Source organism: Gekko japonicus, unplaced genomic scaffold (genome assembly GCF_001447785.1).
Source record: "Gekko japonicus isolate JY-2015 unplaced genomic scaffold, Gekko_japonicus_V1.1 scaffold71, whole genome shotgun sequence".
Lineage (NCBI taxonomy): Eukaryota > Metazoa > Chordata > Lepidosauria > Squamata > Gekkonidae > Gekko > Gekko japonicus.
In genome coordinates this window covers 2216144-2236565 of record NW_015164667.1, presented here as the reverse complement: position 1 = coordinate 2236565, position 20422 = coordinate 2216144, and the positions used below count along the sequence as shown (strand labels likewise).

General features: G+C 43.2%; 1 protein-coding gene across 1 annotated transcript in view; it reads right to left on the bottom strand.

Moving 5' to 3' along the window:
- Positions 1-4585: 4585 nt before the first annotated feature.
- The window catches only part of SYK (spleen tyrosine kinase), a 66098-nt gene continuing 50261 nt past the window's right edge, over positions 4586-20422 (bottom strand). The window contains exons 8-14 of the mRNA XM_015409100.1: positions 20119-20203; positions 17682-17859; positions 14955-15164; positions 8898-9084; positions 7867-8007; positions 6559-6671; positions 4586-4764 (exon numbers count right to left, since the gene is read on the bottom strand). Of these exons, the coding sequence (XP_015264586.1) occupies positions 4692-4764; positions 6559-6671; positions 7867-8007; positions 8898-9084; positions 14955-15164; positions 17682-17859; positions 20119-20203 (987 nt within the window). The 3' untranslated portion in view covers positions 4586-4691. The remainder of the gene's footprint in view (positions 4765-6558; positions 6672-7866; positions 8008-8897; positions 9085-14954; positions 15165-17681; positions 17860-20118; positions 20204-20422) is intronic.

The window sequence follows — 20422 nt, the reverse complement described above, 5'->3', positions numbered from 1 at the left end:
AAGCTGGACCCATCGCAGAACCAACATGCTGTTATTTGGGCAGCAGTAATAGCAGCTCCTTCTGACAACATCCATATCATGAATAACCGATCTCCCCAGCCTGTAAGCAAGGGAGTGGAGGCTTGCCAGTGAGGGGTCACTATATCTTCAAGCATGACTCCTTCTTATCCAATCCCTTCATGCCTCTCATGTACTACATACTGCTTAAACAATCCTCCCTTCCTCAACAGGTAGTAGTAACGTTTACCACACACAGTAAGGAAGTACCGTGCTAACGGTTAACTGTCCTTGTTGTCCATTAATTACCAACTTGAGGTTCCATCATACAATGGAGTATACCTACCTATTGAGGGGGGGGCATTCTATCATTATTGGTTCTGCTGGACTGGATATAAATACTGAATGACACTCCCTACATGGGATAGAACCCTTATAAATAAAAGCCGAATGGTGGTGGCACTTCTCTCTCTTTTTATAATTTTATTAAAAGATAAGACAAGTGTACATAAACAAGATTGCTGTTTAAACATTAATACAAACTGTAAGTGCAGATACATATATCGCAATGTCATCTATTAATTAGTCAGCAGGATCCTCCTATGACCCTGTCCTTGTCACTTTCTTGTGATTTTCCAATTTTTCTACTATTATTATTATTATAACGTATAATAAATCCAGATATATTTCAGAAGGACCTCAATAGTATTTTATGAGAGTGCTCAGACCATAAAAAATCCTCATAAATGTATCCATTCGTGGATCCAAAAGTGATTTCTTCCACTGTTGGTGGACCTACACAGAGATTAAAAACTTCTGGTCCCAAGTGTGGCACTTCTGTAGAACATTCCACATGCTCCGGAATTGGTTGGCGCCCTGGTGTGTCACTCACAGGGCGTCTCTCTCCATTCGCTGTGCTGCTGCCTGTGTGGGTGTCCTCCCGCCCACGGAGGCAGCGGCCACCATTTTGCTCTCAGGGTTTGGGTACTGGAAAGAATGTACCAGCCTTTTGGAAACCAACAAAATACCCAAAGAAAGTGTACTGAAGTGTTTGGGGAAAACACTGGAACAAAAGCCTCTCAATATAAAGATTTTAGTCACTGTGAAAAACTTAGGAAACTCCCATTAGACTGAAACATAAGAACTAAAATCTGTGCATGTACTGATTTTACCTCAGAAATGTCAACTCCTGATTTCATCTGACTTTTCCCTTCTATGCTAAATAAAATATTTTGTTACTTTTAAATTTCAAAATGCCTCGAGTGCCATTTAAGTTGTTTAAGTTAAAAGCAGGCTCCTTATCCTTCCCTCTGGTTCCTGGGCTGAGCCAACAACCAAAATATCATACTGTGGCAGGGAGGGACAGCTAGAGTTCTTCAGCAAAGAGAACACATTACTAGGGTGGCTCAGTCAGTAAAGGGAAAGAAAAATTGAGTGAAAATCTTGCCCCTGAGGGAGGAAAGAGGAAGGGGGGGACATCATAGGAGGCTATCGTTCTTTGGTCACATTATGGGAAGACAGGAGTCACTGGAAAAGACAATGATGCTAGGAAAAGTTGAAGGCAGCAGGAAAAGAGGAAGAACCAACATAAGATGGGTTGGCTCAATCAAGGAAGCCCCAGCCATTAGTTTGCAAGACCTGAGCAAGGCTGTTAGTAATAGAATATTCTGGAGGTCATCAACTCATAGGATCACTGTAAGTTAGAAGCAATTTGACACACGCACACACAGAACTCCTATTTGCAGTCTAGAAATATCACTCATAATTTGCTAGCTGTAGCACCATTGATGTTTCCCTGATAAATTCGGGGAGAGAAGGGGCTTATTTCTTTTCCTACCAATATATGAGGATGTCTGCAAAGAGGATTCAGTTTGAGGAGCCGGGCATAGTAACATGAAGTCTGTGAGACAGCTGAATTGTTTTTAAAATCCACAATGAGAAATACGACATAATTTTACCATGCATGCACATACAATCACATCTCCTTTGCACAGCACAGTCTAATTCTGTGGACTAAGGCCTAGAATCTTATTAATATGTTTTAATACAATTCTCTTTGATAAAATCTCTTTTCATATAGCTAAAGAAAACAGGAAACTGAACTTTTACCACTCACACAGTTAAGACAGGTACACAAATTCCATATGCTAGGCTCCATTTACGTGTACATCAGATGTTTTGTTATTATTCATTTACTATGTAAATATTAATCATTATATACAAAAATAAAAAGTGGTTTTAAGCCCCTCTCTAAACATTATAGGTATTTCTTTATGCAATGAACAAAGATAAAAAATCTACAGCTATAATTCCTGAGAAATATAAACATAGCAAAAATGTAATTTCAGTTCTGCCCATTCATTTCCAGAATCAAAGAAAAGAAAATTGCCTTAAAATTTTTAGAAAAGAGATGAAACGTAAGAGTTATAGATTTAAGAAATACTTTAAAGGTCTATGAAAAACAATAAAGAAGCATTTCTACAATATAATTTAGGCTCTTGATATTTTTATGTCTCCATGACAGGGAATAGGACTGCAATTGTTGCTGGATTCCTAGAATGCAATTAAGAGAATAAATGTTTGAGAGCTATATACGAACACCAAACATGCAGTCATTTATTTGGAATGTTTAGTGGGAGACTCTGGAGACCCCTGGAAGCCACTAGAGGGAGAGAGCTGCCCTTGAGCTCCAGTCTGTCAGGACTGCCAGCTCATAAACCCATATGGTTCTGGCAGTGGAAAGGGAAGGAAATTCAGGAGTGCTTCTTTCCCCAGCCAGTGGGTATAACAGTTACAGCTGGCTATGAAGGCCAATTTAAATATTAGGGGCTATTCTTGGGGCTACTGAAAAAGTACCATTGTGCACTGAGGGCTCCTGCTGCATTTATCAGCTTGATGACATCCAGCTTCTCCATGGCAGTTCCACTTTACTCCTGAAATGGGCAATGATTGCTGAGGACCAGTGCATAGTTAGGTAGATGTGCACAGTAGGGGGCTTTCAAAATATTATGCCCACTGTAGCCTCTCTGCTAGGCCTATGCTGTTTAATGACACACTAAAAATGACAGATTCCAGAACCCAATTATGGCTTCTGGTTATGGATACTAGCAGGGGTCATTTCGTAGAAAAAGAGCTAGGGGAACTCATTAGCATAACATTAGCATATGCCACACCCCCTGACATCAGGGGCACGGCGGTGGACCTGCAAGGCCGGTGGGAGTGCAAGGAAGCCCCGCGAAGGCCCTCCCTGGCCCCAGGCAGGCAGGGGTGGGGAGAGGAGGAAGCAACTTACCCTCCCTCTTCTCCTGCCTCCTCCTGGCTGAATGAGGGCTGGAAGCAGGGCGGCCGGAAGCAGGGGGTGGGGCTTCGTCATGTGCCCCGCCCCCGTACCTCACCCGGGGGAACTACGATCCCCCGCGTTCCCCCCCGAAATGACCTCTGGATACTAGTGAGGGAAGTACTGGGAAAAGACTGAGGATATTGTGGAAAATGGACCATTAAATATTATGGGATAGCACTGTATGCCTCCATAGAAGAAGCACAGTGAGGAGGAGGAGGAGAAAATTTAATGGGACAGAGACTGAGGCATGGCTCCTGCTTAATATATAAACATATGCAGAACACCAACATAGTGTGATGATTACGGTGTCAAACTAGGATCTGGGAGACCCAGGTTCAATATCTACCCTGCTGTGATGATGGTCTCTCAGCTTAACCTACCTCACATGGTAATTGTGAAGATAAAATGGATGAGTACAGAACAAATGTACACCACTTTAAGCTCCTTGGAGAAAGAACATGATAAAAATGTATTAAACAAACAAAATAGCAATGAAAATGCATGAATAACCCAGGGATGATATTCTAAAGCCAAGCTAGGTAAGGGTCAAAATAGGTGAGATGCTAGATATATAACTGAAGCCTCTCAGCCTTTCTTAAAATGCTAACAGAAGCTATGTGAAGGCATAATACGGACTGGGGCAATAATGGAGTGGGGTGGGGGGAAGGGTATGTAACTCTTTCTCTCCTGCCATGTAGTTTCACCGACTGGAAGAAACCCCCCCCCCACTGTTGTGGGAAAAGAAAAGCTAATAACATCAGGGGGGATTTTTTCCCCTTCCTATCCTGAACAGCCACAATCTGAACTGGCATGAATGATGTTAAATCTCGTATGGTCCTTTTTTGGAAAAGATTATGAGCTCAGTTTTGGTTCAAAAGCGAACCCAGCTTGAGAACCATGAGGGGAGTCTCTGAAAGTGGAGAACCATGAGGAGAGTCTCTGAAAATGACATTCCTTAACATTAACACTGAAGATCTCCTGATACTGCTATAAATATCCGACTAAAAACTGAAAAAGTGTTTGGGGTCAACCAACAGCAAAACAGTGATTCCAGACCCCTCCCCCAAATAAAATCTGCATCAATCTAGAATTAAGAGGATAAAAATATAACAAATGACCAAAGAGCAACTGGAATCACACATTTTAAGAACAATTTTGGTGTTTAAAAAACTGCTCTGAAAAACAGCCAAAGCAAAAGTGTTTGCATTGCAAAGCTATGTTGCTGCCCCTGGAGCTGTTGTTGCTGGAGAGCAGCACCGTCAAGAGAGTCATTCTGAAAGACAAAATCCCTGGCTGTTATCTGCTGCTGTGGTATCTTCTTTCACAAATCACATTAATCTGAGTCACAGTAGTCTCACTGGGCAACTTCATAGTGGTACTGGCGCAACCTGAGCTCCACTTCAGAAAATCCTGGCCGATCATCAGCACTGCAAAAGAAACACAAATATTTTTATTGGGTCTTTCTGCTCTTGCCCCATTTAAGGTCTGGTTCCTTGCTAGTATCAGCTGAGGCAGTTTCCACTTTTTACTGATTACATTTTTGACTCCAGCATTTACTGCCTAGTATTTTCAGGGCTTCTTATTCATTTACTATGCACTGATGAGTGTCTTATGATTCACTTCAACCTTTCCAATAGCAGAAGTAACTGCTGGGCAAAAGCTATACAGTGGGAATGACATGTTTTGGAGACACTGGAAATGGATTCTGCCTGAAGTCTGCTGTTTTATTTAAAGCAGAAGGGGAAGGGAGGGAAAAACCTCATCAGCAGCATCAATGACATCTAGGAATCCCTCGATGGCAGACAACATACAAATCCAACTATGAGTCTTAAACCAATTGCCAATATGGAAACAGCTACTCGCACCCCTCCATACCCACCCTCAGCAAGGAGGAAAACAGGAGAGAAGTTGGGCAGTTGAAGTAAGATAATAATGCCCACACCACAAAGGAAACTTAAACAAGAACGTCTCCCAGGAGCTTAACTCCATTTGGAGTTTGGTAGGCACTCCTTTGGGATGGAGTATTTCTCCTTAAGGTAACCTTCTAAGTAGTTTATACAATCTCTCCACAGATGTTGAGCATATCTTGACAAAAGGGTGCATCTGAACTAGGAACCCATGTTCCAGGTACCCAGTATAAGTTAATGTTTGGCTGCAATCACACTGGTAAACATTTGGTGAAGGTATAGGAAGAATTCCAAGGCAAGTTTTTCTTTGAAAGAATGGGTCCTGTTTATGATACACTCAATACTGTTTAATATTTGGCCTGATTTAGACATTCCCTACAAAAAAATTAATTGCAACACTATTGTTGGTAGCTAAAAAAGTAATCGCCTCTCATTGGAAGGTCTCCAAGCTACCTGGGTTAAAGGAATGGTATATCTGTGGGACTATATAATTTTTGATAAAATAGAGGATGTTAAGAGGGCAAATGAGTATCCTATGTTTGAGTCAAACTTCCTGAATAAGCGGCACCCAGTATTGGAGAAACTTCTAAAGAATGTAAATTCCCCATATTCCTTTAGCAATCATCGCTATTTTAAATTTATTTTGTTAATGTAACAATTAAGTTCTGTATAAGGTAATATTGAGGTCTGTCTTGTATAGGTATCTCAGTTCTGTTGTTGATTATGTTTTGTGGATGTTCTGTTATTGGTTGATGTTTTGTTACTGACTGATGTTATCTTTGAATATTTTTCTTAATAACTTTAAAAAAGGGGGGAGGGAGAAAGAACAGGTCCTGTTCATCAGGTATGCTAGCAGTGTGGAGAATAGTGCTGAATTTTCCATCAAAATTGCTTTTGAATTTTAAATTTTAAAATTAGAATTGATTCTCAAAGGGCTTTGTGGTCTAGTGTTCTGCTTAATAGGCATAAAGCTTCATAGTTTTGTGGAAATGCTGAATTGTTTATGACCAACTACTGCTTAGTGGTGAACACTGGCTATTGAACTGTGGAAAACTTGATCCCACTCTTCTATATCCCATTTTGGTACTATCAGAGCATTAATCACAAAAATTATTGTTGTGTGAAGGAACTGATCGATCCTTTATTCAACGTTTATCCTGCCTTTTGGGTTGAGAAGAGGTCACACGGCAATTTGCACACAATCATAATATAAGGTTAAAAACAAAGAGACTGGGAAGAGAAAAATAATGGCAGAACCATGGTTGTAATCTAACAAACCAATGTTTTTATCAGGAGATACATGATTATACTCACTTATATGTCCAGCACAATTTCATTAAGTCATAGACCTCAATTGGGCAAGCTGGTGGATGTTCCATTCGCTCTCCTCTTTCAATCATCTGAGAAACCTCCCCTCCTTTCATGCCCTGTGACAGATGCATTTATTACAGGCACAGGTGTTGGAATGATATTTTTCATTCTCAGCAGCAATAAAAACATCACACTTTCTGGTTAATTTTGCCCCAGAGAGTAACTATAATCAACAATTTTAGATTACTCTCTTTGCCAATTAATAAGAACATAAGAGACGCCAATGTTGGATCAGGCCAAAGGCCATCCAGTTCAACACTCTGTCACACAGTGGCCAAAAATACCAGGTGCCATCAGGAGGTCCACCAGTGGGGCCAGGACATTAGAAGCCCTCCCACTGTTGACCCCCCCAAGTACCAAGAAGACAGAGCATCACTTGCCCCAGAGCCCCTATCTATACCTTGTGGCTAATAGCCACTGATGGACCTCTGCTCCATATGCTTATCTCCCTTTTGAAGCCGTCCATGCTTGTAGCCGCCACCACTTCCTGTGGCAGTAAATTCCACGTCTTAATCACTCTTTGGGTGAAGAAGTACTTCCTTTTATCCGTTCTAACCCGACCGCTTAGCAATTTCATTGAGTGCCCACAAGTTCTTGTATTGTGAGAAAGGGAGAAAAGTACCTCTTTCTCTACCTGCTCTATCCCATGCATAATCTTATAAACCTCAATCATGTCACCCCTCCATCGTCGTTTCTCCAAGCTAAAGAGCCCTAAGCGCTTTAACCTTTCCTCATAGGGAAAGTGTTCCAACCCTTTTATCATTCGAGTTTCCCTTTTCTGCACTTTTTCCAAAGCTATAATATCCTTTTTAAGGTGTGGTGACCAGAACTGCACACAGTATTCCAAATGAGGTCTCACCATTGATTTATATAGGGGCATTATGATATTGGCTGATCTGTTTTCAATACCCTTCCTAATAATCATAGCATTGGCCTTTTTTATTGCAGTCACACACTGTCTCGACAATTTCAGTGAGTTATCTACTACAACTCCAAGATCTCTCTCTTGGTAAGTCTCTGCCAGTTCGGACCCCATCAATGTGTATTTATATTTAGGATTTTTGGCTCCAATGTGCATCACCTTGCACTTGGCCACATTGATCTCTTGCCAAACTACATTATACATGCATTTCTAAAAGCACGTTCCTGGGACTTACTTCTGAGTAGACCTGCTTATGAGCGCTCCCATTATTTTCCAGTTTTAAGTATGTGCTTTGGAATTATGAAGGGAAATTTAATGAAGATACCCACCTTGTATGGCTTTTGCCCATAGGAAAAAGCTTCCCACATTAACACACCAAAGCTCCAAACATCACTCTTGCTAGAAAATTTGAAGAAATTCATACATTCTGGAGCATACCACTTGACAGGCCATTTCCCATAATGTTCTGCCTATGATGATCCAAAAACAAAAGATGACTATATTACTCATATAAAATAAGTACATTTGTAATGTATTTGAGGCTTTTAAAGTCGACTGTCTCCTGAAGGCCTAAGGAAACAGTCCATGCACCTACTAGATGATGCTGTTAATAGATGGGATAACGATGGGTGGGCCCAATTTTCACAGTACAGCATCATGCTATGAGTTGATCTCATCAATTAGGGCCAGGATGTAAGAGTCAACTGAATTGTTAGATGAAACTTAGTATATAGATCCTTTTCAATATAGATTCAGGAAACTGCTTTGGTTACCCTATTAGATGATCTATGCCTGTCAAGAGAAAGGGAGAGTATGTTTGTCTTTGTCCTCCTAGAACTCCCATCAATCTTTGATACCATCCCTGATGTTAGGTTCGATCTGGGAGGCTCAGAATTGTATTGTTTTTGTTTTTTTCTGGCATGCAAGTACCAGTAGGTGCTCTTCGGGCACTTCTGCTCTGTCACATGGCCATTATTTATTTTAAAAGTTTATATGCCACCTTTCTGATCTGTTGGGTTCTCAGTCAGGGCTGCAGCACTGAGGAAGGGGGATTATATATCCTGTCTTCCTCCCAAATAACAGGAACCCAGGCAAGACACAGAACTAATAAGCTTTTTATAACTGAAAAAAGTACAACAGTATCACATAATTTTAACAGCCAGCAGATAAACAACCAACTAACCCAACAAACACCCCAAAGGTTCAACAAACTGCTAAAACCATAAAAGAGTTCCAACCACCACCACCTGCAACCCTAATGGAACTGCAATAAAGGAGCAGTAACAACAAATCATGACATTGTGATGAGAAAGTTGAGTCCAAATGTGAAATTTTACCTTATAATAATGTGAAATTTTACCTTATAATAATCATTAGAGCCAAGAGCTTTTGAAAGTCCAAAGTCACTGATTTTGGCATAATGTTGTGTAACCAGTAGCACATTCCTTGCAGCCAAATCTCTGTGCACAAAGTTGTTTTCTTCCAAGTATTTCATCCCCATGGAAACTTGATGAACCAGTTCGGTTATATTCTTTTCTGTAACATCTCTACAAAAAAATTATAACTTGTTAACAAGCTCTAGTATATTTTCTTTACACACTATGTTTTTTCATAATGTCTCCAGTAACAGTGGTAACCCAGGAGGTGACTGCCAGTTTTGGACACTGCTTGGTTTTGTTCTCTGCCTTTCCCTTACTTCACATGAAAGTATCTGTCAAGTTTAACAGCCCCACATCATCACAGAGCATACATGCTTGCACGCTTTAATGTTCTGCCATCAGAGGTGCTTTTAGGGAGGTACTGCCAGATACCATATGTAGACAGACTTTGTCCTTGCTCTCTAAAAGATATAGAATCCACTACACACACCATACTTCAATGCCCCCTCTATATGGATAGCTGATCTCGTTTTATTACTCCATTTCTAGAGGATAAGAGCTGGCACTCTGATCACTCAATTGTTCACTTTCTTCTGTTTAATTCTAATTGCGAAATAATGGAGGCTAGTGCAAAATTTTTATATTATGCAATCAGAAGACGAGGCTTGAATAGCCAAGTGTAAGTGACTGATGCATCTTAGTATTTTCCCGTATTTCCATGATGTTTTGTGCTTTCATGCCAATAAAGGTTTTGTGTGTGTGTGTGTGTGTGTGTGTGTGTGTACTTCACATGAAGATGTTTGGGCTGTGCTGGACTACCACAGGGAAGGGCAACCAGGTGGCTTGGCACAGCCAAGCAGTGTACTGGAGTGGAGAAGGGAGGAGCTAAGCCCAGCAGTTGGATTCTCTTCCTGGTACCCAGCAGGAGGTGGAGTATGGGCCTACAGGTCCTTCAGACCTCAGATATGAAGGGGAGGGAGTTGTCCTCAGCCCAATCATCCTTCTCCTGCTAGGGTGCTTCCTTTTTGTCTTTTCCAACTCTTTCTCTATGCCAATTCTGATGATGATGACAACAGCAACCTCCCCCCCACCCAAATCTCTTCCTTGGACTGAGGCTCAGAGGGTTTAAATAGGCATTCACATCTTTTACATGCTCTACCCCCTATTGCTTGGGCCAATCAACCATTAAAGGCTTCTACCTCCTCCCTCCAGCTGGGACCCAAATCCATCATCCCTTCCAGGCCAAACAGCTCTGTGGCAGGGTCTCTGCCCTTTGGGTGGGTTGGGCTCTTGTTGTGCCTCATCTGAACATTCATGCTGGTCAGCTGGGCTGCAGAGGCTTGATTGACATAGCTGTACTTTCTAGTTTGTTGTGTACCAACAAGGACTCCACATGCACTCGGCCACGCATGTGGCCGGGCGAACAAGTGCAGCTTAAAGATTAAAAACAATAGTGGGTGAGGATCCTAGAGCGAGCCTATTGGTTACTCAGGATTCTACGCCTGACCTATGGGTATGGACACTATGTAAATAACCTACCACAGGGAGTGGGATGTGTGTTGGGTGTGGTGTGCCTCACGAATTTAAGCAGGCTCCGGTCCTACTTGTCTCTGTCTTGAGTTGAGTGTCTAATAAACTATAAGCTGAAATCACTGCTACACATCTGAACCCAGTACTTTACACTGGCGATGAGGATGGAATCCCAATGAATGAGCCTGACCTAGCAACTGAACTGGCCCAGCAGAATGAGTCCCCGGAATCCTCGACCAGCACCGCACCGCGCACCGAGCCCCAGCTTTCCGTGCCTCACATTGCTCCTCCTTGGGTCATGGCTGCTGCTCCAGGACAGATCACTGTGTTCAACCCTGCACACCCTGAGCTCTGGGAAGCTTGGGTCGAACAACCCAAGTACTACATCCACTTCCAGGATGTTGCGTAGGCAGCAAAGAAGAAATCCCTACTGCTCAGCACGTGTGGCATCTCCACAATCCAGCTGGTCCAGGACCTCATCACACCGAAAACGCTGGAAGAATCGACACACGACCAACTCATCAAGGCCCTCACTGACCATTTTGTGCCAAAACTGACCAAAATGGTGATGCGCACATGGACCTCTTCACGAGGATGTAGCAGGCCAGGGAAGCGTACACCGACTTCATGGCCCATCTCCGCAGACTGGCCATCAAGTGCAGTTTCCCTGACATCGAGGATGCCCTGCTCAACCAATTCGTATGGGGCGTCTGCGAACAGAAACTATGGAGAAAACTCATCGGCCAAGACGAGTTGACCACAGAGAAAGCCTTCCATGTGGCCACCGCATTCGCCAAGGCCCAACTTGATAGGACAGGCCACAACGAGCATCAGGCCTCCATGTTCAAGGCCTCCAACGAGTCAGAAGAGGAGGAGGTCCTCCAGATCCGGCATTCTGAGTGCAAAGGAACATGCCCAGTGACAAATGCACAAGCACCAAACCGGAATGGCTGCCAAGCAGCCTGCACCAGCTGAGGTGAGAACCACGACTGGTGTTCCTGTTGCTTTCGAGATGTGATCTACAGAAACTGCAACAAAGCCGGCCATATCGCCCGGGCCTGCCGTTCCAGAGGAAGCCACTGCCAACAATCATCACACCAGGAATCCACTGAACTTCACATGATGAAAGTGCACCACCACCAGGTACTGTACTTTCCCCGGGATACCCCCGATAAGATTAAAGTGCATGTATTGATAGAAGGGGTCCCCTGCGAAATGGAGCTGGACACTGGATCATTCATTTCCATCATCTCAGCGGAAATGCTCAAGGGACTCTGTCCGGGGGGGGGGGAGTGGTAACACCCTGTAGACTTTATCCTCCGGGACTTTCAGAAAAACCAAGTAGAAGTTCGGGGGTCAGGCAAGTTCAGGGTGCAATATCAGGATTTTGACGGACTGTTGGACCTGGTGGTGGTCGAGGAACAGCTCACTAGCCTACTAGGACTATCTTGGTTTGCAGCACTGGGGTTTAAAGTGACGGGCGTGCACCATGTACACCTAATGGACTTTAACCGGGTCTGCGAGGAGTTCCCATCCATGATTGATGGCACACTCAGTCACTACATGGGTCCCCTGGTTTCACTGGACTTGGACCCAACAGTCCGGCCCATCCACATGAAAGCAAGATGGGACCCCATCGCATTGTGACCAAAAAATGATGCTGACTTAGATCGCCTAGCAGCCCAGGGGGTCCTGGAACTGGTGCCGCACGCCCCTGGGAAACCCCAATAGTCACACTGGTGAAACCAAATGGGGACGTCAGGATATGCACTGATTATAAATGTATTCTCAATGAAGCGCTCCAGGACCATGCATACCCTGTCCCTCTGGTCAGCCACATATTAGCATCCCTAGCGGGGGCCAAGGTGAAAAGTTGTATTTGGCCCAGTGGATGAGGCCTCAGCCGAGGCACAAACAATAGTCACATACAGGGGGGCGTTCAGGGTGTGGAGGCTGCAGTTTGGGGTTTGTGTGGCCCCCGGCATCTTCCAAAATTTAATGGACTGTCTCCTTAAAGGCATCCCGGGGGTCCAGCCATTCTTTGACAATATTCTGATCGCGGCATTGTCATCAGAAGCATTCACCGACTGACTGCACGAAGTCCTGCACCGTTTCAACATTGCTGGGCTCAAGGTGAAGTGGGAGAAGTGTCTCCTTGGGGTGCCAAGGGTGGAGTTCCTGGGGTTTGCAGTGGATGCCCAGGGCATCCATTCCACGTTGGAAAAGTTTCACGCCATTGTCAATGCACCTACCCCCTCATCCAAAGTGGAACTCCAGGCCTTCCTGAGACTTCTAAATTTTTACCATTCCTTTCTGCCCCACAAAGCCACGGTTGCTTTGCCTGCCTCCTGGTTGCCCCTGCACCGCCTCCTGGACAAAAATGCTCCTTGGGTGTGCCAAGAGACATGCTGCTGCCTTCCGGGTGGTCAAGGACTTGCTGGTTTCCAAAGATGTCTTGGCCCATTTTGACGAATCCCTGCCGGTCGTGCTTGCTTGTGATGCTTCACCATACGGGGTTGGGGCAGTCCTGGGCCATCAACTGCTGGATGGCCACGAGGTTCCCATAGCTTACTATTCCAGGACTTTATCTTCGGCTGAGTACAACTAAGCGCAAATTGATAATGAGGCTCTGGCAATCATGGCAGGCATGAAGAAGTTCCACGATTACCTATACGGCTGGCCCTTCACTGTTGTCATGGACCACAAGCCCCTCTTGCGTCTTCTCGCCCTGGACTGCCAAACCCGCAAATGCTCTCGCCGCGTGTGCTCTGCTGGTCCATCTTTCTGGCCGGCTACCAGTATGCGCTTGTCCACCGCCCTGGTAAAGCGATGGGCCATGCCAACGCACTCAGCCATCTTTCCTTGCCTTCCTGCAACCTGGACCCGGCTCCAGCTCACAGGTCCTCCTGCTCGAGGACTTGCCGGACCATCCAGGTTGCCATTCTTTAAGCTTTTGTAGCCTCTGCCATCTGGAATCAGAAAAAAATTAGGCCTCACAAACAGGGAAGGGAGATGAAGGCGATTCTGCCCCTCCTTGAGTCTAATAAAAAATGGGGGACTTCTTTCCATCAATTGATTCTGAGTTATCACAAACTTTTCAAATCCCCACATTGAACTGTTTTTCACCATTGGTAGGAATCTCGGATACTTGAAGAATTATTTACTGATATTCCCTCTGGAGTGGCAACTAACAACTCAGATAAACCAACTGAAGATGCAACGTATGGGCCTCCTAGTGAGCCAGGTAATGTGGTAACTGAAACCTCACTGGATTTACTCTTTCTAGTTGCTGACTCAATGAACTTCATTTGCAGAAGTCTCCGATCTTTACATAGGGTATTACAAGAGTACTATCAAGCTTATGTGGTGGTAAGGAAAACTCCAGTGCAATGGATTCACTAAAGCTGGCCCCAACTGACAAACCTTTAGCCACCCTGTCAGCTGGCTCATGACAAACTACTTTTGACATCCAACAAACTGCAGCAGCGCCAAGATCCAGCAGATTACCAAAACACCAACTTAGATGAGACCTAAATGATTCTTGGCAGCTGATTTGGCAGCTGCAGCAAGTTTGTTTGATTTTTTGCAAATATAAAGGGGCTACTCCTTCCTGGAAGACTGATCTTCCCCAAAACTTCAGCGCAAAACACATTTGAGAAAGAATGGAGAAAAGCCAGGGAAACCCACAGAGGTGTACAAATACACCACAATGCTGAAATAAAACAAGAGAAAAAACTTCCCAAAAGCATTGACCTCAGAGCAGATAACCCACGTGGAAGACTTCATACAGTTTTCTACATAGAAAGGATGTTTATGTAGGTAATACAGTTGTAAATTACTGAACACAAGAAGATGGGTCCCTGGCAAGGTTGAAGACTTGGGGTGGGCAATCAGGTTGCAAAAATGAACAGTGTCCAAAGACAGGTCTTAAAAGTCAAGTACCTAACTGTGTGCCCCTTTCCAAATAACCCAACCTTCCTCCATGTACTCTGATAGCACATTTAAGTTTCATGAAGAGGAATAACTTCAGAAGTGTTACTGAATTTTATAGAATAGAATGTTTTGTATAAGAAAGGTTCTCTTAAAGCAAGCTGAGCAACAAAATTTGAGAAAACATCAATTTATTAAGTGCTTATTTCTTTATTTGTTTGTTTGCTGGACTTTTACCTCGCCCTCCCGCCAAGGTGGCTCAGGGTGGCTTACAGTACTTAAAAACCAGTATACAGTTAATACCAATTATCACGTCTAAAACCATACAATACAATATCATAAATACAGCTTATTAAAATTAGAATGTGGTGGCCATCTGTTATAAAGTGCTAGTGCTTGTGTGGAATGGTCAGTGTGGCCAGAACTATTAAAACGCTTGTCGGAACAGTACAATAGATGTTTCATATATCACCCACGTTACTTACCTGTAGAGTTCATTTAGAATATTAATCTACATAATATATATTTTGTTTATTAAAGTTGAAAAATTTAAGGAAAGATAATGAAGGTCAACTTACCGGTGTTTTATCAAATATTTATTCAAGGGGCCAAGTTCAGCCATTTCCATTACCAGCATCCAAGACTCAGCTTCACATATACCTATCATCCGAACTATATATGGGTTATCCAGTTGCTGCATTACATTTGCTTCTCTTAGAAGTTCATCCTTTAAGGCTGGATCATTACCTTCATTCTTAAGAATTTTCACAGCCACTGTCTTCTTACCCCTGCAAATAATTTCCAGGAATTGTAATTACAAGTGGAGACCCACAACAAAATGTTATTAATGTATTTTGCATAGTATAGTTAATTACTGTTTAAATGGCTTTCTTACAGCAATCGATTTATCAGCTTTTTGGATATTCTTGTGAGGTAATTTTTGCATTGTATTGTTCTGTATGGTACTGATGAGGGATTGTTGCTTTTGACAAAAAAGGCAGAGATTCTTTTAATTGTTCTGAGTGTTGTCCTCTTAAGGGAGCCCACTTTTCCCTTTTGTTTCCCTCCTTTTCTTTATTGAACACTGGAATGAGAGCCATCTAGCTTTGCTCAGTTCCCTTGTGCATAGTCAGCTAGCTGACTGAAGATGGCTTCAAAGAGGAGTTTGCCTGGGAATTACAATCACTTCATTTATGTGAGGTGAGATTTCAAAGATTACCTTACTGGGCATTGCAGGTCTTGAGGTGCTACAGGTGTCCTGGACCACTATTCTTCTGAGTGCCCTTGCCAAAAGCAGCTATTTAAATGGCCATTGGTTTATCAATGGATCAGCCTGAGGCACCTTTGCTTATTCAGACTCTCACCTTGCTGTGGAGAATTATGTGGTCACAAGGCACCAGTCTTCTTCAGCATGAGAATAGTCCACATTGACCCACAGCACCATAGCTAACTTTGACAGTTTATTTGTCTGTAAGGGTTGCTAAGGAATGTTTTAAAAGGTGATATGTACAAACTGACACTGTTTGGAGGAAATTCCGCCTCCTCTCCACCTGCCCCCTACCTCTAAGTCACTGTGCCCACCCATCCATTAATGACACCTCAGCTGTCCTTTTGTAACTTTCCTCTGGCTTCTAGTCAGTCAGGAGAGAAGCAGGGGGAAGAAGCATTGCCCAAGCTGGTGGGAGTGGAGAGGCAGTTAGAAGCCAGAGATAATGGTTTTAAAGGACAGCTGAGACCGCAGCTACAGAGATTGGGGTGCGAACAATCCTTCTCTCCTGCTTGCAAGGCTTTCCAGCTGCAGGCGCAGATGTCCTTTTAAAACTTCTCGCTGCTATTTAGCCATTCATACTGCAGGCAAAACAGCATTGGAGATGGGTGAGTGGCAGCAAGGACTCCTCCCCAATCCCAGCTCCAGTTCTGCTGTTGCTTCCTCCCCTCTTCCCCCACCCATTATCTCTGTCTCTCTCACTGTGTCTCTCTCTCACTCTCAGCCAGTCAGTCTTTCTTGAGTTGGTGGAAGGGGAGAAGCCTCCCCTCCGAGAAAGTTTTAAGAGGACAGTGGAGCCCATAGCAAAAGAGGTAGGGGTGAGAAGTTCAGATGTCCTTTTAAAATGTCCCCCTGCTATTTAGTCATTCATACTGCAGGAGGAATCCTCCCCAATCCCAGCTCCAGTTCTACTTTTGCTTCCTCCCCTCCCCCCCTATCACTAATCTATCCCTCACTGTCAATGCAGTTGGGCCTGGAGTAGGTCCCTAAGGTGGCCATTTCAAAAGACAGGCTACACTTCCTAGAGCTAATCTTAGGTACCGTACCACACTTACTGTACTCTTCCATAAGAGAAAAGGGGGGGAAATACAGGGAATATTCCCCCCCCAACTGCATAGAACATCAAGAAGGCACAAATTCGGAACAAGAAAGTATGCTACTTCCTTTCCTTGCCAAAAGTTTCATAATCCTTTTTTAAATCATTTTTTATTTCCTGTAGGTGGTTGCCACGGCAGCTGCCTGGGTCTTCTGGACAGAGACTCTGGTGGTGTGGGTCTTGGCCAGATGGTCAGTGAACTCCTGGTAAGGAGACTTGGTGAACACAGTCTCCTTCCAAAAGTAAGGTGTCGGGTAACTGCAGGTCTTGGAGATGGCATCAAAGGTGGCGTTAGCAAAGTTGCCCAGGGTGGCAGTGCAGCCCCTGGCAGAGGTCATCAATCCCGGCCATTATCAGCAGTTTCTTGGGAACCGGGGCAGATCAGCAGTTTCTTGGGAACCAGGGCAGACACAATTCCAGTACCATGTGGCGCAGGGATGAGGTGCACCAGGGCAGACCCACACTGTCCTGTCACCTTGCATGGTATAGTATGGGGCTTGCCGATCTTGTTACCCCAATAGCCCTCACCAGCACAATGGACAGTTTAGCCAAGTTTCATAATCCTTTACGTATGCAATAGATCTCTCTTCTATGTTCTGCACCAAGATCGTTATCCCAAAACCATGGTAATGAAAGCAAGTCTGATAGTATACAAAAACAGACAAACAAAGAAGAAAACATACCCATCCAAGGGAAGGGTATTCTAAGAAGCTGACAGATTAAAAGTGCTGTCCTAAGCAGAGTTATATCCTGCAAACCCTACTGAATTCAGTGTGACTTATTTCTGAATGTGCACGCATGGAATATGGTTCCAGGACAGAGGCTTTTTAAACAGCAAATCCGATTGGTGTGGGTTTCAAACGTGTAATATGAAGGGGTTCTATGGGAAGAATATTTAGGATGGAAGTACAAGATTACAGCCTATCACCATTTTCAACTTACTTTCTCATTTCATAGGTGCCTTTTTTTACAGTACCAAAGTTACCAGAGCCGAGTTCCTGGTCTTCCAGAGTCAGTAAATTTCTGTCAAGAGTGACATTTTTAGCTTTCATCTCTTCTGGGTCGGCATATGGACTTTCATAGACTGCAGTGTCCATGGGTAAAGCTTCCCTCTGATAGCCTATACATTGAACAGGAGAACACATTTACTGTCACACATTTTTGTAATCTGTTCTCATACTAGTCCCATTAGCTCTAAGATAAGAACTACTAAATGTTGGCTGTTTCTTTCTGCAGCTCCTGTCTCCATGCCTTCTGCAATACACTATCTTATACTAGCACCCTCACACACAATTTGGCAAGCCCCTCCCATCCCATCTCCAGGCTTTTCTGATGTTTTCCACCTTTACTTTAGTTACATTCCTATTATTATCTAAGTGCCCTCCTAGCCCATCTTGGCATTCCTCTTCACTTGCTGCTTTGATGGCCATTCAATGTATATGTTACCTTTTCTGAACAGAGACTGTGTCTCTTCTAGTGACTAGCATATCACTAGTGTTAAGTAGAAAATGTTAAATACTTAGCAGCAGGAGCAAAAAAAAAGAAGATGGTTCCTAAATTATAATTTTGGACTACTTGTGTACCTATGTGAAATCTGGTAGACAAATTTTCTAACATATCCAATTAACTGACAGAAAGCAATAATCTAGAACTAGCTTTGTTTTCTATTTAACCATTTGTAGTGGACAGTTATAGCTGATTATGATTTTTCTTCAAGGCCTTCTTCAAGGGATACCTAACTCTTGTCTGCCATCATAGGAAGGAAGCTATCACCACAGCACAACAGCGATTAGTTAGATGTTGCCATGTGTATAGGCAGAGAAAGAGGTCTTAGAAAGGTCAGAATTTACAAGATTGTTCTGTGGTTTGGAATTTTAAAAGGCCTTGGTAACCTTGACAAAGCAACTAATTGCAGATCATCAAAAGATGTTGGCTGGTCTTCTCCCAATGTGCCCATTTGGGAGAACACCAAAACTGCCTTCTTTAACCAAACCTGATCTGCAGTAACTAACTTTTCAATGGAAATTCGGCAAACTCTCACTGGCTCCCAATTGGTTTCTGAGCCTAATTCAAGGAACTCATAATGACCTTTAAAGCCCTACATCATTTGGGCCAAGCATACTTTAAGGACCACCTACTCCCATATGAAGCTTCCTGACCACTATACAGTCATCTTCTGAGGTCCTTCTTTAGGTGTTCCTTCCTTCTGAGTTTAGGCAGGTGGCAACATGACAGAGGGCCCTCTAGGTTGTGGCATCAACATTGCAGAACTCCCTTTCCCTTCAACAATCGTCTGTCCCCTCCTATCACTGTCTTCCACTGGCAGGTGAAGCCTTTTTTGTTAGTGACCACTCCTTCCTTCTCTATGTTTTAATTGCTGTTTTTAATGTATGTTTTAATTTTAGTTTTAATTGATTTTATGATGCATGATAATGGTCTGCTTTTGTTAAGCCACCTTGGTGGCCCTGGTTTTGGGCAGAAAGGTGGTATATATATTTTTAGAATAAACGAACACTTTTATATGCTGCCAAGCCAATTGATTTCTGAGTTCCACTGTTATAGACAACCACTTTCTGTCCCGTTCTATCCAGTTTACTTTTTGTCAGGAAATAAGTGTTTATTCATTGATAGCTGGATGGCCAAACTTTATACAAGCTGGTTTGTGTGTGCACTTAACATTGGAAATTCACATCTATATGTAACATCCTGCTGACGGCAAACATCCACAGATGGATGCATGTCTAATTTAAACTTGTAGTTTCTAAAACAAGGATACCTGAAGGCCAAATGACATGCCATGTTAAATAATAATATCAGAATTCCCAATAATGCTATTTTGCCATAAAAAGATGAAGAAGGGATTTGTTATGAATCAGTGCTACCATGCTGAGGAAGGGTGCTTAAGTTCCTCCCCAACCATGTCATTTACCCCATCAAAAATGCCTGGTAGGTATTAAAGCAACTGGATTGTCATGGGGGTCTGCCTGGGATGCAGCAGACAAACTTTTTGGGACAACGGAATCTGGCAGAGATAATTCTTTAGGCCTTAAAACTGGGGACACAGCCAAATTTTGAGATTCAAATAAAAGGGGTTTAAGATATAACTAACTATATAATGGAAGGAAAACTTCATAATATCAGCTAGACATAAAGCAAATCAAAGTCTACCTCAAGTCACCAAACTGGGATGGTAGGTTTCCCAAGGAACAGTATACACAATTGTAAGGAGAAAAAAAGAAAACAGAACTTTCACTTTCCAAATGATTAGATGAGACAGTGTGAGGGCAAGTGAGACTTTAACATCTAGTGAAAGACACAAAATGAGTCCACTAACAGACGAGCAGCATCTTCTACAGAATAACAGTTTTTAACCAGATACCTGTCCTTGCTTGTGAGAGTTCGTAAGTGTTAGATGTTGTAGGCACGGCAGTATCGTCATTGTAGGCACGGTTTGGTACAGGTAACTATAGCACACAAACAGAATTTTGTCTTAGTGCATTGTAAGTGTTATTTGGGGATTCTAAAACATAAATTAAGCAGTGAGAGATGTAGGCAAGGATTAACACACAAGAAAGGGAGCAAAGCTTACCTAAATCCTCAGGTTATTTCTTGTGTAAATATGCCAGCCAAACACACACTGCTAAAGCATAAAAGAATTCTGCAAGTACTGCAGAGCATTGTCT